The sequence below is a fragment of the Pogona vitticeps genome, chromosome 4 (genome assembly GCF_051106095.1).
Source record: "Pogona vitticeps strain Pit_001003342236 chromosome 4, PviZW2.1, whole genome shotgun sequence".
In the NCBI taxonomy this organism is placed as follows: Eukaryota; Metazoa; Chordata; class Lepidosauria; order Squamata; family Agamidae; genus Pogona; species Pogona vitticeps.
The window spans coordinates 74,346,095-74,363,874 of record NC_135786.1 but is presented as its reverse complement, the minus strand read 5'-3'; the positions used below and the strand labels follow the sequence as shown (position 1 = coordinate 74,363,874).

The window sequence follows — 17,780 nt, the reverse complement described above, 5'->3', positions numbered from 1 at the left end:
AGAAAGTAAACATGTAATCTGAAGCATGCCTGCCTACTCTGATGTAAAGTTCCACTAAGTCCATTCTGTTACAAATATGCAGCCTAAACCTTAAAAAATATTGAGTTTATGCTTCTTCTTTTGCATAAACAGAAACATGAGAACTGCTACAGCAACTATCTTTGGACAGAGCTTGAAAAAGTTAGTATCTGGATGGTAGCTCCCAGGTATCTCCCAGCTAGCCTGGCCACTGGCAGCTACACACATTCCACATTTGCAGAAGAGTGCTCGTGGCTATTTTCCTTCTGCTTATAGTTCTTTGGATACAGCAGTAAGGTATAGCTCTGATGCAGTGGCAACCATGTCAGACATAGTTTTATGAGACACAGGTAACAAATTGGGTGCTAAAAGCCATACAATATACTGCCAGAATTAATGTATATCAGAAGACTAAAGAGTAAAATCAGCTAACATGATTCTTCAGTTACGTGCCTTACTATTTTAAAGGCACCCAAACATTATTCAAGATAAGATTATACACACAGTTAATCATTTCTGCATACAAATGGAATGTTATTCCAATAATCTGAAGATAATTATGAAATTCGTTTGAGAAAAACAACAACCTGAGACTGCTCAACCAGAATGTTGGAATGTTCTTTAATTTTTCAGAGAGATAAGGAAGAAAGATATCAGTTTTTAGGAATAACAAACCATAAAAAAGCTGTACTTTTTATCTTCTTGAGTTCAAATACTGGTCAGCTTAGTCTAAAGTGCTATAAGAAAGTTATTTCTTTAAAAATAAAGCAAATGTAACTGATCTAAAACAGCTGTGTCTAACAATACAGAAATAATTAATAAAAATTATAAGGTTAATGGACTTTTTTTAACACAGGATGTCAGAAACATGAAGCTAGATCATTCATCTTTACAATCATGGAAGGTGACAGTCTTCCTAAGAATGAATTAGAACCTCAGATTGCATGTAGCACCATGGATGTAAGGCTAAGAAACCAGAATTGACCAGTCAAATTATTACCAAATGACAGCCTATGATTTTACCAAAGAAAATATTCTTTGAAGTCAAGAATGACCAAAGGTAAGTAACAGTTACTGAATCTGCTGGTAACGGTAAGAGTGAGACTCCATTGAACTCTATCCTTGTACATACTAGGCACATACATACACACTCATCTTAAATTGAGGCAGGTGCCCACTACACTGTAATCTGGAGACCCTCATCTCATCTTGATCAGTTCTGGACTCTTCTTTCAGCCTTGCTCAATTAGTCTACATATTTAACTTGCCTTTCCTGGACATGTACTATCAAACTGCTGGTTTGTCTGTATAGACATGAGAATACAGTACACATGGGAAGATATGCATGTTGGTTTTCAGAAGGAAATCTGAAGACAGTACACAAACATTCATTACAGACCCATAAATCACTGTGCTGCCAGATAATGCTTCCATGTGACATGCAGGGCTCATTTGGATTAAAAGCTACATTATGTTTTAGCATTATTTGGGCCTCTTTGCGCCTCCTTCTTTCTCCTCCTTTAGCACAGGAAGGAGACTGGCAGCATCCCACCCCATTTTCAATTAATCAGTTAGACTTATTTGAAACCTTAAACAAGGGTTTATCTTAACTATGGTTAGGGAAACGAGCCTGTTTCACAGACTACAGTTTGAAATTATTGGTTTTGGTAAACTATACTTGAGTAAAATATAATCAAGTAACTGCAATGTGTCAGGGTTTGACAGTGATGCTGAACAATGGGAGCAAACACTCCTTATCTCCTATTTGTAGCCATGCTGGACAAAGACATAATGTGACCAAACCTAAGACTCATTCACATAATGCTGACAAAGGCAGAATGTTCTATAAATCTCTTTGGGGTCTTCTAGACCTCTGGTTCCAAATCTTGAAATCAGATGTTCTCAGACTGTGCTGGCTGGAGTTTCTGGGTATTGCAGTCTAAGAACACCAAGATTAGGAACCACTATTCTAGACTGAAAGCAGTATTTTCTTCTATAAATAGACTAATTATGTCTGTAGTTAACTTACTAGTAAAAAGTGCTTATTCACCTGACCACTACTTAATAAACTATTACCATTATTTAACAATTCTTTGACTGGTCAGTTGACACAGTTTCATTTCACCGATATCCTGCTTCACAGTATGCGAAACTCTTGTAAGATGTACAGAAGGCGAGACCTAGCAGCAAGCCTCTAGTTCATACACTGATTGCTCCAACACAATCTCTTGGCTGAACCTGAACAATCTTACAAGTAGGAACCACTCATGTGATACACCCACCCTTTGTTGAGAGAGATTGATTTGCACAGGGAGAGAGGTTGATCTGTATATGCATATGCATATAAGTAAAATATCGCACGAGAGATTCTTTTAAGATACAGGTTGGGGAGAACGCATAACTTGAGGCATGTATATCCTTCACATTGTGGCTGTGTATTAGCTTACGACAGCTAGACACCATGATCCTGCATTTGACAGTGTACAAAGTAGACTTGCATAAAATGGTTTTACGAAGCCTGGGTGGAATTCTGCATCTGATCAGACTACTTTGTCTATTGCCTGCAATTTCGTTATACAATGCTAGTAGTAAATACTGAGCCAGAAGGATTATAATAGAATAACAGGCTCTCTGACATGACACCTTTCAAAATCCCTGGTGTAACTCTGACCGGTCCAAGTTTTCCAATCAGCTTGTTTGCTTTCTATAGCTGTGAATAATTAAGAGACTCTTCATACATGTTAAAAATACCTGTTCATATAATTCTATGGTTATTTCACACAAAAAAACACAGACATCTGAAACAAAAAAAAATAGAAATAGCTTCCTTACATTTAAGAACCCCACCTGTCCAGCCTGCTGACCAGCGTCGGGGCAGACAAGTTGGACAAACTCTTTCAGAGTCTCCTGAGGATGATAGCGGATTGCTGGGTGTGAGAAGTATGGCCCAGGCTGTTGAATAATGGGTGATGTTGGAAAATGAAGAGTCGATGGTGTTGCATGTGGACTTGCTATAGGAAAGAAAACAAAAGAAGTTATCAGGAATAGCTTACTGGACTTGGATAAACACATTTCAAATGTATTGCACCACTAATTATTTTAACATATCCCCTTTAAAAAATGCCCTCCCCAAATGTATATATCTTGAAGAACAAAAGTGATTACTATGTACTGATCATCATAGTACATCGGGTCGCACGGAATTCTATAGCACTCAAAATATAAAGGCTGAGCTTAAATACAGCCAGATTTTAAAATATCTTTTCTGCATTTTTAGTGGTCATCATTTATAAAGGAGCCAGCAGTCCTTGGTAAAAGTGACAACTATTCATTACCTTAAGAGCCTTCCTAATGAATCCAGCAATAAAAAATGTATTTGGGAGATTATGGTTGATTTAATTGACATTCTGCATAATTCTGGTTTGCACATGGGGACCCATTTTATTTTAAGCTATAAATGGGCAATAACATAATGATAGTGCTTTCGCAGTCTTTGTTTATGTCACTTTTTCGGTTCAATGGAAGAGTATTAATTTTTAAACAATTTGCTTTAATCAAAAAAACAACTTCCACATTTTCTCTTTTATACGTAAGAAATTAAACTTCAAAAATACCCTCTAGCAAAGTTTTAGAAATATTGATCCAAGGAGTGTATGATAGTGAATTCATAGGTCAACAAGTCACAAGTCAAGACCACAACAGGAAAAACAACATCTTTTCTGACATTCCATGATAATGAATGAAACAGCAGTGTGTTTTAATGTGTATCAGTGGTGCCATCTATTTATCTGGAATGTGAGTTATCTTTTAAAGCCATAATGGTATGCTATGAGAATAATAACCATGTACCATCAAGTCAATTCTGACTTTTTTCAGGGTTTTCCAGATAGAGAATACTCAGAAGTGGTTTCACATTCCCTTCTTCTGAGGGTGCCCTGGGACTGTGCAGCTTCCCCAAGGCCACAGAAGCTGGTTTGACTCACAGGAGGCATAAGTGGGGATTCAAATTCCCAACCTCTGGCTCCACAGCCGAATACCTAAACCACTGAGCTATCCAGCCATCTTTGGTATGATAGGATAATAATTTTTAAAAGAAACCAACAGTCATTGTAGTTTTCAAGAATGATAAATCAATTGATATATGTTATTTGACTAACCCCAACCCTTTACCCTAAGTTTAAATGCAATCTTCCTCATGTGAACAAAGCAGAAATGCCCCCTTCATGAAAACATCACTGTCCTGCAATCATATATTGCAGGATGATGTATCATAGTGTTTTTCCACCTGCCATGGAGAAATTCCATACAGGAGACACCAATTCTTGGTGATACCTGGTGCTGGGGATAGAAAATTACCACAAGATATGGAAGAACAATGTACTGGGAGTCATCATGTGGCAACCAATGCTTCAAAGGAATTATTATTTCCATGTTTGGGACAAACATGGGTTAAGTCTAAGAGAATGTGATCTGCCTAAGATCATTCAATAAGCAAAATAATGCCACTGTATGCCTCTTCGACCAAACCAAGGTAAACAAAAATAAGTTTTCTAACTCCCTTTTCTGTTATGAAAGTGGCAGTTAAAAATTAAAGGGACATAGGATAACACTTGTCATTTCTAAACAACAGAAGAAAATGTGCCAAAAACTCAGTCCCCTCCTCAGAACCATAAGTAGCGCTGAGGTCTAGATAAAAGCTCTAATTTGACTTTGTTAGTTTTTACAAGTACTCTCTTTCAATCCTTTTTTTTCTTCAGCATTATGCAAAAACCCTCCCTCTCCCCTCCACTCACACAACTATATTTAAGATAGCACTTCGATTTCATCATCCCTATTAGTTGGGAAGATAATTACAATATAACAACAACTACCCTATACTGTAGTTATTTCCTGTTGGAAATAGTTGTTTCTGTCTAGATACAGGCAGGGGAAAGCGCATAAACTTAAGGCATGTACCTCCTTTACACTGTGGCTATATTAACCAGCAGCATAGTTATTTTTGTTGGAATTCTGGGTAAATGTATTAGATCCGAAATGAAAAGATGCCTTGTCAAGGTGTCTGAGTATTGTATAGAACAAATTATTCTCTTCTGTTGACCTTTAAGTTGGTGGCACCTACAAAGTCTCTGAATGTTTGCTGGTTTTCCTTCACCTCAATTCACTGCATCAAAGAAATGTATTGGATCTATACGAAACAGCTTGTCCGATATTAGGATTTATTTCTGACCAAAGTATATAGTCATCTTCTCCCAGCTAGCTCTATTAAACTTTTATGGCTATCTACGCCCATACAGTGCACTTGTAAACCACAAAGAACTGCTTCGATAAAAGTTATGAAAGTCACTATGCGTACAGGAGAATATATTGCATTAATCTTGAAGTATGCTTAATATACCGGAGAAACAGAATGTATAGACAACTTGGCAGTACACAACTTGGCAGCATGCAGCAAAGCTGAATGAAGATTGAATCAAAATCAAATATAGAGCTAAAAATATGCATTTGTGTCTTACTGGTATTATAGGGGAAATTTAATAAAGCAAATGCAAATGTTGTTTTTTTGCCCTTCATTCTACACAGTTCATGGTCTATGACAATTTCTTCATCAATAAATAGCATAGTGTAAGGGATGCCTACAATACAGCAAGCACCAACACAAATTCAATGGTACTGAAAACCCAGATTACCATACAAGGACACCTGCAGGTAGACCAGAGGATGCACAACTATACTGTACTTCCTCTAATACAGAACCAGGCAAGTGCTCACTGTGATGCCATTCCAAAATATTTGAGTCTTGTAAAGTCAGCCATGTTAGCCACGTTATTCACACGTGCTTCCTTATCACCCTAATCCATTACTTAATGATTTGATCTGCTTATCTACCAAAAAGAGCAACATTTGACTGCCGAAACATAAAGAATGGATATTTTGTCATAGTCATATTCTGGACTGTCCAGGAGGGTCGGTTCCAAACTCTGCACAATTCTTTTTGCAGTATCTTACTCCCCCCTTGGTTTTTGCTTAAGCTTTTATATATTGTGTGTTACTTTCCCGTCCCTTCCAGGGATCAACTTTTTCGTTAGCTGTAGGTCTGCTGAACTACACTCTTGCTTTTATTTAACTACCCACCCAGTCTAATCTTCTTCTGATGCATCCTCTACAGCTGTGGTCCCCAACCTTGGGCCTCTAGATGTTCTTGGACTTCAACTCCCAGAAATCCTGGCCAGCAGAGGTGGTGGTGAAGGCTTCTGGGAGTGGTAGTCCAAGAACATCTGGAGGCCCAAGGTTGGTGACAACTGCTCTACAGCAGCTTTTTATAACCAGCTGCCTACCACAGGTGCTACACTACAATTTCTATCATCCCAGTCAGCAGGGAAAGGTTGCTCTACAGTAAGCCCACTCAATCAAATACAGTTTCTTTATTCTCTTTTGTATCTAATTCCAGCTTTACTCTACTGTAGCTTGAAATGGGATCTGTTCAACAGGCTGCAGAGTTGCAAACAGATTGGGGCCAGCTTTTAACTTACCTTGTATGATATGCTAATTCTGACAGAGCTCGGAGTCTTGGCCACAGATTTTAGATCTCAGTGCATCACACCCAAAGGACACGCTTAGCATAGTTGGTGCATACTTTTGTAACTTCAAATATTGAGACTTGATTAACAAGAACTCTTGTCCTATGTGTGGCATATCCATTTTATTCACCAGTTAAAATTATATTTTCTCCATGCCTACTATAAATGAAATTAGATAGAATGTGTTGTCAAATGCTTTCTGCAGAATTCACTGATGTATTCCTAGTTGCAACAATCCTCTGTAGTTCACTACACAAGACATTGGCCCACCATTGCTGAAGCATCTGCTGAAGGATGAAAATGACACACATGAAATGAAGTGCTTAAAGGGTAACACACAAACACACATGGGGGAAAATAATATAATAAAGTATTTGTGCAATCATGTAAAAAGTACTTCTATCATGTTTCAACCCGGTCTCCTGGTTCCTTACTGGCAATCACTTTTTAATTCTCTGTTTCTCTCTTTCCAGATCTGCCTTTCTTTTGGCTGGCCATCACCACTGCCATTACATTTTATCTTCCTCAACTTAGCCCCTATTTTGAAAAAAATACCTAGATAAAGCCAGAAATGAGACAGCAGCAACCATCTGTACTACTAGCCAAACATGACAACTGGTTGTCCATATCAGCCTGTTAAAGGGCATGTGAAAGGAACAGAAAAACAGGAACTTTCACAATGTGACATTTATGAGGGAGGTGATTGGCAGTTCAAACTTGTTTAAAAACTAACCATCTACTTTCAGTGTCATTACTAATGACATACACTGATGCACATTACAGCATTGAAGGAATCATAGCTCCACTGCTTACCTGGAGCATTGATCCACTCTGCCATTCAGGATGGTTTTAAATCTGTTTATGAACAGTACTATACACTAGGCTTTTAATAAAACAAATCAATGACAAATTCATTTGATTATTGTTCTGTTCTGGTAAACAGTAGGGTCAAAGTACAGACCTGCTCTGCAACAAAAGTACTACATCTTATAAAACAAAGTTTTTATGTTTAGCTCATCAGATGTCCAAACACCCCATCCAGTAGATGCTTACATGTGAGTCACAGAGACTATGAACAGAAATTATGGTTGCACTATCCAGGCTCGAATGCACCACATTTCTAGCTCTTGTCTGATGGCTCTTGCTCTTCCCCTCACCGGAACACTCTCTGTGCTAACCCTAACCCTAACCTCTGTCTTCCAGATCTGAATACCACCCCATGTTTCCCACTCCTTACCACTGAATCCCCCTTTTCAGCTGCCACTGCTTGCTCTCCAAAACCTTACTGCATACCAAAACTGCTTCTCCAAGCTCTCAGCCTCTCTCTTCATTGTTTCTTGCTATTCAAAGTCTCCTTATCTGTTGTCCAAACATGTAACTGGTTTCAAAATCTGGTAAAATGCAGACTTCACAACTGTTACAGCTTCTGACAACTGCACAAGTTAATTAAGTGGATTAGGAAGGAAGCTATAGGAGCTATTAGTAGATCCGCCTCTTTCCTTCACTAAGTTTATAACTTTCACTCCTCGGATTGTTCAGTAATTAGTGTGGAATATGATGGTTCTGGGAACATTACGCTCACAGGTTCAAGAAGATCTCTTTTCAGTGGTCTTATTGCTAACAGTAAACTTTAGAAACCCTAAGATGTTTTGTGTCCATCGGTCCCGTAAGGAAAAATCACAACCGTGTAAAGTCAGCTTTGATGTTTATATGGCTCATCTTGAAAATGAAGGCTAAAACTTAGAGTTTGTGGCTTTGCTTAAGGACACAGCAGATGTGCCAGTATCAGAGCTGCGTGCTTAAACCTCAATTTGTTTCAGTTATACAGGCAAGAATCAAAAGAGTGGTTCTGTTGAAGGATCTTCTCCCATCAGCAGAATTGTGAGAAAATAATCTCCCCTCCCCATATCAATCCCCCCCGTCCCCAAAATAGCTGCACAGGACTGAGAAGCCCTCTGGAGCTGGTTTTTGCCACCTAGAGTAGACCTTTGGTCTAGATGGGTGGGGTTTACATCTAATAAAATAAAATAGAATACAATAATAAAATTTTGGTTGCCACTTCTGTAGTGAAATGATCAGGATGCAATTAATTGCTGAACTAGCAATTAAGGAACAGTACTATGTTGGCTTTTAGGATACAGAAAGAAGGGAGCACGGGCAGGTCCAACTCCAACCAAAGAAAAGTATGCACAACTGAGGCGCATCTAATCCTCTCCACCTACAAACAACCTCTATCTCCAAACTCTTTTTACCGGCCTACTGGGCTTAGTTCTGGAACTAGAATTTCAATGATGGCAAAGGTTCCTAGGGAAAGGAAGATACTGGGGAGGTAAGCCACAGATGACTGGATAATTTAGCACCCACTCCTGACACTTCTCTCTCACTGTGGAAACTGTACCTTTGCTTTCCTTTTCATAACAATAGGACAGATCTATATTGAAAAAAATGATAATTTATGCTACACTGTCTAATCTGGGCCACAGATAATCTGTGAGCTCAGAACAGGGCTGAGAACTGAACTAGGGCTTCCTGAACTCATCCTGAAGTCACTACACAAGCTTTCAAGTTGTGAATGCCAAGTTGTAGATTCACAAAGTAAGTAACCATTGTGTTGGGTTTTCTTGAACGAAAGGTCTATTTTCAAGCTATGGGAAGAACATGGGATGGCAAGGACTCATGGGGAATAGCAATCTTGATTACTCATGCAACACATGAATGCTCACTGAGATATCTTGCTCCTTTGCATTTATTGAAGAGCTCAGAGAAGTTACAGTGGTGCCTCGCTAGACGATGATAATCCGTTCCACTGAAATCACTGTTTAGCAAAATCATTGTCTAGCGTAAAGCATTTCCCCATTGGAATGCATTGAAACCTTTTAATGTGTTCCAATGGGGAAGAATCGTTGTTGTCTAGCGAAGATTGGCCATAGGAAAGCCGCTTTGCAAACCACCGATCAGCTGTTTAAATCGCTGTCTTGTGAAGCTTAGGTCCTGAAAACACCTGTTTTGTGAGCGCAGAGGGAGCTGTCAAAACAGTCGTCTAGTGAAAATTGGTTTGCAAAGCAGGGACCAAACATTGTCCAGCGAAATTCCCCCATAGGAATAACTGTTTTGCGAATTGCTATAGCGATCGCAAAAAGTCAATGTCTAGTGAAAAAAGTGTCATGCGGGGTAACTGTCTAGCAAGGCACCACTGTACTTAATTGAGCTAAAAGTCCCAGAAATCCCAGACAGCATGGCCATTGGCTATGCTAGCTGGGGGATTCTGGCAACTGCTGTTTGAAAGGTAACTTTTTCGACCTCCGAGTTCAGGATACCACTATACAAACAATGATTATGAAGTTTACTAATGAACTCATTATACATAAATTTATCTCCCTAGAAATAAATAGTAACAGTTTAACCACAATGAATCAGGGGAATGCTCTATCAGCTCTAGTTTTTTTTTAAAAAGGACATAATTGGCCTCATTATAGTTGAGAAGGTATTTGTTAAAAGGCATTTAGATGGAAACTTTGTTGTACTTTGTTCCCTTAGATGTTTTTTCTCCCAATCTTTTTGAGATGCTTTAGCTCACTGTGATCTGCAATTTCTCTCATAACATTAAAGCAATGCAAGTGCCAGTTCAAATTATGCAAGATGTGTCCCGCTCTTTGTACCCCCAAAGCACTTGTTTTCAAAAATGACCGTATTAAAGCACTAATTGGCTAAGCCACCATGCTGGCTGATGTGAAATGCTTTCAAATGCTATGCAACAGCTGTGTTGATCAGAAATAAGAAGAGTGATTTTTTAATAAGGAAAGCTGGCAAGAGACCAAGATTTGTCGAAGAGAACTTGAACTTCTCTCTATATATAATGTAATTCAAGAGGTAGAGAACAGAAGTCTGAACAAACAGCTTTAAAATTTAAAGATTCTGGGTGCAATCCAGTTCCATTAGAATCAGTGGGTATTTTTCCATTGACTGCTATGGGAAGTAGATCACAACCTGTACGCTGAAAGCAGTTTCCCTACTCTACATCCAAACAGCCTAAAATTAAGACAATAACCACCAATGAAGCATTAATAAGATGAGGTTTTAAAGAGTGTTGGAAGGAATTTATACATTTTAGACAAAGCTTTGGAACAATCATACTCAACTTTTTCAGAAGTGTTTAAAACTGTCTTAGAATATGAGTTCGCTGAATTCATGTACCATATATTATGCACGCAGGGACTTTTTTAATGAGTGAAAAAGGCACAGGTTACCTTAATGCCAATGTGTTATTTAAGCTCTACATCAGGGTAAAATGTGAAGGGAAATGATGTAGCAACTTTCCAGAAGATAAGGAGGCCAGCATCTGGCACAGTGCCTGAATAAGAGACAGTCTGTGAGCTCTTGAGTTACAGTAAGGAAGAAAGGCAGGATATCAGTGTAATTAATGGCAATCCCTCTAGGCACAGTTGTTCAAAGTCTCAGGCTTGGAGTGGAGAAACTGAGATTCAAATCCCTACTCTGGCAGGAAACTCACCAGAAAGTCTGCAGCAAGCCATCTTCTCTTAGCGTGGCCACCCTCTTGTGAGAATCAAAATACTATGACTCAACATCAATCCAAGATTCGTGGAGGAAAACAAAGTATCTCACACCTTCTGCTTGTTCTTATACTTGCACAAACAAGGGAGCAGGTGTTCTTGTGCATGGAAGTGGTTGTGCAACACCCTGACCAGGTGGGAACATTATTGGATTCCTCTCACCTTACAGTCCAGAAGTATCATGGGGCACAATATTTTAGGGATTTTTTTTTTCAGTAGTGGAGTGACTGTTGGATACTGACTAGAGATGGCGGTATTCGTATACAAATACGAATATCCCCGCACAGGTGGCATTAACGAGGGTCCAGCCCCACGGGGCCAGATGGTCCACTCACCAATCCACCACAGATGGCATGATTCTACGAATGGCTTCACAGCACGCGATCTACTGGCCACTCCTGTCAGGAGGCAGGAGGACAAGTCTTGCTGCAAGGTCAAAGAGTGATGAGCAGCTCGTGTGCTGTGGAGCCATTGGTAGAATCACACTAGCCCCAGCAGATCGGTGAGTGGACCGTTCAACCCCCCCCCCATCTGTGCAGGGATATTTGTATTCGTATACGAATACCCCCATCTATAATATTGACCAAGCTAGCCTACCCAGAGCTCTTGGAGGAAAGGTGAGATAAAAATTTAATAAATGTCCTCTGCTACAGGAGATGGAACTTATTATTAATACCCCCAACAAAAAGGGGATGCATTATGATCTGATCTTAAGCTGAGCTCAGCAAATTTCACTAACCTCTTAAGAGCCCAAACTATGCTGAAATGATTTAATTTGCTTCATGGGAAAAGTACACCTTTCTACATATATTTTTAAGTATGGCAATTCAATTTTTTCAAAAATACAGACTTTGATTTTGACTGCTCGAAACATGCTGTATATTTAATTTTAATTCAAAGTTTCAACAGAAAATTGACCAAAAATAAGATTACTCTTATAATTAAATACAGATGATAGAAATAGAAACACAAATCCTGTTTTTCTTAAATGTATGCAATGATATAATTTTGCTTGGATACTAAAAAAGGCATTTTAATGAAACCATTGAGTCTAGAGTTATTAAGTCTCTGCATTCCCATTTCAAATATCAGTGTTTCTCCTTGCTTCCATTCTGTAGATGGTAAGCTGATACTACACAAACATTGTTTAAACTATAGTTGCATGGCACAGTAATTCACTTAACTTTAATGTGATTTATGATTCTGTCAGTATGAGACGTTAGAAATCCTGAGCTCTGATGCTGAAACATGGGTTCTGGATTTAAACATAATAATGTACTTTGGTGTGTGAATGTTGGAGGAGGATAGAAAATTTAACATAAAAAGAAATTTAGTATAAAGCACCACAGCAATACCCTGTTCAAAGCACACAGTTTAACTCCATGGGCACATCAAAGAAAAGCAATGAAACTGCGTATGTAATCAGCAAGGGAGCAGACTAACTATCATAGTCTAAGAGTATTCCATTTTTATGTTATTATTTTATGTATGCATGAAATCCTGTTAGTTTGTTCAAAAGTGCCTTTCCCACTTTTCTGTACTTATTTTTATGTAGGATGAATCGAGCCTCTTTTGTTAGGGTAACTTTAAATCTAGGTTCACTTTGTTAATCACCCCCATTCTTCTCTCTGGCACGTCTCCCTCAGGGCATTTTCGCCTCTTTAAGAGATTAAGGGACCAAGTCATCTTGTTGCTCTAACATGTCCTCAGTGGAACAACATATTAATACAATTCCTCACTAAAAAGGCCACCTCTAGAAGTTTGCAGCAGGGATGACAAATTAACACAGCATGATGTCCCACAATCTATCTTATTACAAATTATTAGTGTAATAGAGCTTTTAGTTATGCATTTATCTACAGTTATTGAATGGTTGCACATAAGGAATCTGAGCAATCAGGATCCTTTACGAGGCAGTCTCAGCAGGTGGCCTCATAGTTAATTTGGGCTAGTAGTCTTCTTAAGCTGTTCACTCACATACAAATTAGCTAAATAATCTATTCCTTTAAATATTTCTTATGTCACAGGGCAACTCTTTAAAATCCAATAAAGGTATAGTTTTAATTACACGGTTCCTGACTTTTGATTAGTTCTAGTTTTAACTATTTGCAATCTTCTTGCTTACAGGATAGGACACCATCGTGAGAATACTCTTTAAGTTTCAATCAGAACTTGGAAATAATACATTACAATGAACAATGTTACTTGAAGTAGACTATTTAAAAAAAATAATGGGGGATATTCTCTTCCTTCTTGGAAGAAGCACACACTACAATTTTTGCATAATGATCTGTGTTTATTCATAATTGAATAATTATTACTTTTGGAGGAATTTCCAAATGGAAATGGGAGCGGGTTATTTAAAAATGATGTCACATTTCTACTATTGATATGACATCTAATAACCACTTTTTAAATGGACACTATTTCCAAGCCCTGGTTTCAATTGGGAGCATAAGAATTATTTAACAAAAATCTATTAATGAACATCCCACCTCAACAATTTCGTAAGATCTACTTGAGTAGTTTTCAAAAATGCTCACACTTTGGGTACAGTTTAAACCCAATCTATGCCATGCGAAGGAACATGTCAACTCCATGTTTGGGCTGGTCCTTGGCAAAGTGTTCCTGTCTGTACAGGAATGTAAGAGTTGTTTCTGGAACAGAGGTCAGAGTTTGTCAAGGGAGACAACTATTTTATACCTGTAAGGTATTACAGAAAGCCCAGTTGTCAACATATGTAGTGTATTAAGAATCCTTGATCTCTAAAGGCCTCAGAGATGCAGAGCTGAGCTACACAAATAAGTTTACATGCTAGTCTACCTGGCCATACAACTCACCCTGCTAATTACCCTGCTAATTCAAGTTATAAAAAGCTTGACTAGTCTCATTTCTGTACGAATGAATCATTGTCATTTTGACTATTATTTGCAAATGTCACCTGGCCATGGGGAAATGCATAATGAATATGCATTTTCATTTTCAGGGGTCGCAAGAAATGGATTTTGATCCACAAATGCTCACACTGTGTTAAATCTGTTGGGTCTTGCAAGTGCTGTAATATTTTGCTTTTTCAGTCTCTTCTTTTTTCCCTTTATTTTTGCCAACATTGCCAAAATGGTGAGATCATGCGATACACAGTAGCTGCACCTGTTTATTTTAGACTTCCCCCTACATGCTCTGAAATGAAGCTACATTCAGTAGTTTGAGGCACAGGTAGAAATTTAAATAGTACGTTGGTGCCACTGGAGAGATCTGGCAGCTTCCCGAGCTTGCCAATACTGGGCTTGTCATATATGCCAGGTTTCTACAGTGGATTGTCACATACATAAGACCCTCTCCTTCCTACCAGTATTTCTCTTTGTCTGTTGTCTCTTTCACATACCTCTCTTCTTAATTTTTATCCCTTTCTTTCACTTAAAATAGTCTTTAAGAGGAGACAAAAGGATGCGGATGGCCCATTTCAGAGCTTCTCATCGTTGAGTCTCAGGGCTGACTTCCTGAAAAGCCATGCCTTAATACTCATGTGGGACAGCTACAGTCAGGCAGACTTTTAAAAGGCTTAAAAGAAAAAGATTGTTTGTGCCTTGCTGCTTTTAAATGTGTTGCTTTTAAATATGTTTTCAGTACTGTTTTTTTATTTTCTGTTTTTAATATGCTGTTTGTTGAACTCTTTTCAAGTATAGCAATAATTTACTTCTTATAGCTTGTATTATTATATCTTTTTAATGATTCAAGCCACCTTGGGTCCTCTAAGAGAAAGGAAGAATGTAAAGATTTGAAATAAAAATATAAACAGCTTTTATTAGGCACAAGCATTTGAAGCCTGTAGTCTCCTTCTTCAGATACTATGTAAATGTATGCCAAATAAAACTTGTTAATTTTAAAGCTGCCACATGCTTGTTGTTTTGGCTGCAACAGACTGCCAACTAACATGGTGATCCCTGTAGAAATTCTTGATTAAACCTTTCCTGCTTCTATGAATATAGAGCACACCACATAAAACATATACTCAGTGCTCTACACTATGCAGTAATGCACTGTACTTGCTAGCTTAGGTCTAACAGCTTTGTTAATTCTAGGGAGCAAATTTAGAGCAGTGGTTCCCAACCTTTTCCAAACCACAGACCAGTTGAGGGGGTCCATGTGCTGCAGGCCAGGACTCCTGTGTGTGGGGGGGTATGTGTGCACATGTGCGGGTGGGTGGGGCACATGTGCGGGCATCCATGCATGTATGCATGTGTGGGTGTTGAGGCAGCCATGTGTGTAGGTGGGCAGGCCATGTGTGCAGGTGTGTGTATGTGTGGGACATACGTGCGGGGGGTGGGTGATCTGTTGCCATGGCCTGGTCCTGCCAAGGCCACAGCCCGGTACCAGGCTGCGGACTGGGGGTTGGGGACTCCGGCTTTAGAGTCGCCTATGAAAAGAAGAGCTCACAGGAATAGTTACTGTTTGCTGTCTATGTCATCTTATACTAGGGATGTGAATTACAAGAAAAAAAGTAGGAGTGTGATTTTTCAAAATGAAATTTTATTTTCTGCTGAATGCCTGTTTCTTTAGTTTTATGGAGTGGGGGGGAATAATTAGATATATTTTTTAAAAAAGAAAATCTATTGTTACGGGTTGCCAACTTCTCTTCAACAGATGGAGCAACCATGGACAGTAGCTATCCACTCTTTACCCTCCACTGACATTTCTTATGTAGCCATGGATTTTGAAAAAAGTAGCCATGATTTCATTGGGCTCTTTTATGATGCATTGATGGTAACTTAAGATGTTGGGGTGGGGGTGGTGGGGTGGGGGTGGAAGTGTCAACAGACTATGGCATTTTAAAGACTAACAGATTTGTATTTGTGGATCAAAATCCACTTCCTCAAACCTCTGACCCAATATTTACACACACACACACACACTTGCCAACATACAGGAACAGGGTATTGTATTATTGTATTGTATTTTATTGTATTGAATTTTATTACTCCTGTAAGCCGCCTCGAGTAGACTTTGTCTAGAGGGGCAGGGTACAAGTCCAAATAAAATAAAGTAAAGTAAAGGGTAACAGAGTAACCTCTTCGGAAACAGCTAATTTAGCAGTATAGTATCCACGAAGAATCCACAATTCCAAAATTCAATGCAGATTTTGAAGCAACCTATTTCACAAGACACTTTAAGGTAACCTGACTGTACAGATTTAAAATCCTTAAATAATTTTTGTAGCTTTCTAACTGGTGTGAAAAGCTCCAATCTAATCTCACCTCCACAGTAACTTTTCTCTATCAAACAATAACACTGTAACATTCTAAAACAGTGGTTGGGGAACAAGGATAAGCACTGTTTAACCCAAACAAAGCACCTTTTAAACTAAGTTTTACATTTAAAAATGACAATACCAGGCAGTCCCAGGTCTCTCTTCCCACTCTCTAACCACTTGGACGAGCGAGGAAGCAGACAAGCAGCCTCTTCGCTAACTGAAAGTTCAAATTTCCCACTTTCCCTGCCTTCCCCGCACTTTTTTTTCTGTTTGTAACTCGAATCTAAGTTTGCAAATCGAGTCCATATTTTCCTATCAGAGCAGTTCATAAGTCGAAATGTTCATAACTACAGCCGATTCTAAGTCGAGGGTTGACTGTAGTTTATCTCCAAAATCTGAATCCCAGTTTTTCTGCTCCTGGTCCTACTTTGACTACAGCACCAAACAAAAGACTGTGGGTTTCTTTACTGATTCAGTCCATCTCATGTGCAGTCTTCCTCTGTTCCTACTGCATTGCACTTTTTCCTGCATTGCTGCCTTTTCCAGTGAGCTTGTCTTCTTATGATGCCACTGTAGTACAGTAGTCTTTGTTTCGTTATTTTAGCTTCTAGTGAAAGTCCACACTTAATTTGCTTTACTTATCTTTCTGACAAGTCATGATATCTTTAAAACTCATTTCCAACAATAAATTTCAAATAAGTGAAATGTGTGTATACATTTTATGTAGTGTATTAAATGTGTATTAAAAGTCTGCACTCCTATATATAGCTGCTTATCTGAGGGTGGTCCAGGATTTCAATATACTTAATAAGCTTTATAAATTTTGTTGTCGTTTAGTTGTCAAGTTGTATCCGATTCTTCATGACCCCATTGACCAGAGCACGCCAGGCCCTCCTGTCTTCCACTGCTTCCCAGAGTTTGGTCAAATTCATGTTGGTAGCTTTGATGACACTGTCCAACCATCTCGTCCTCTGTCACCCTCTTCTCCTCTTGCCTTTACACTTTCCCAACAGCAGGATCTTTTCCAGGGAGTCTTCTCATCAGATGGCCAAAGTATTGGAGCCTCAGTTTCAGGATCTGTTCTTCCAGTGAGCACGCAAGGTTGATTTCCTTCAAAATGGATAGGTTTGTTCTCTTTGGAGTCCAAGGGACTCTCAAGAGTCTCCTCCAGCACCACAATTCAAAAGCATCAATTCTTTGGCAGTGAGTCTTCTTTATGGTCCAGCTCTCACTTCCATACATTGCTACTAGATAAACCATACCTTTGACTATGTGGACGTTTGTTGGCAAAGTGATGTCTCTGCTTTTTAAGATGCTGTCTAGGTTTGTCATCGTGTTCCTCCAAAGAAGCAGGCGTCTTTT

At 38.9% G+C, this 17,780-nt stretch overlaps 1 protein-coding gene across 13 annotated transcripts in view; it reads right to left on the bottom strand.

Moving 5' to 3' along the window:
* Window positions 1-17,780, bottom strand: part of NFIA (nuclear factor I A) — a 558,292-nt gene that overhangs the window by 60,218 nt on the left and 480,294 nt on the right. For 10 of the 13 annotated variants that reach the window (XM_020789879.3, XM_020789883.3, XM_020789882.3 and 7 more), the window contains one exon: window positions 2,851-3,029. In XM_020789879.3, the coding sequence (XP_020645538.1) occupies window positions 2,851-3,029 (179 nt within the window). The remainder of the gene's footprint in view (window positions 1-2,850; window positions 3,030-17,780) is intronic. The other 3 variants (XM_020789880.3, XM_078392930.1, XM_072997715.2) reach the window with 1 other exon arrangement.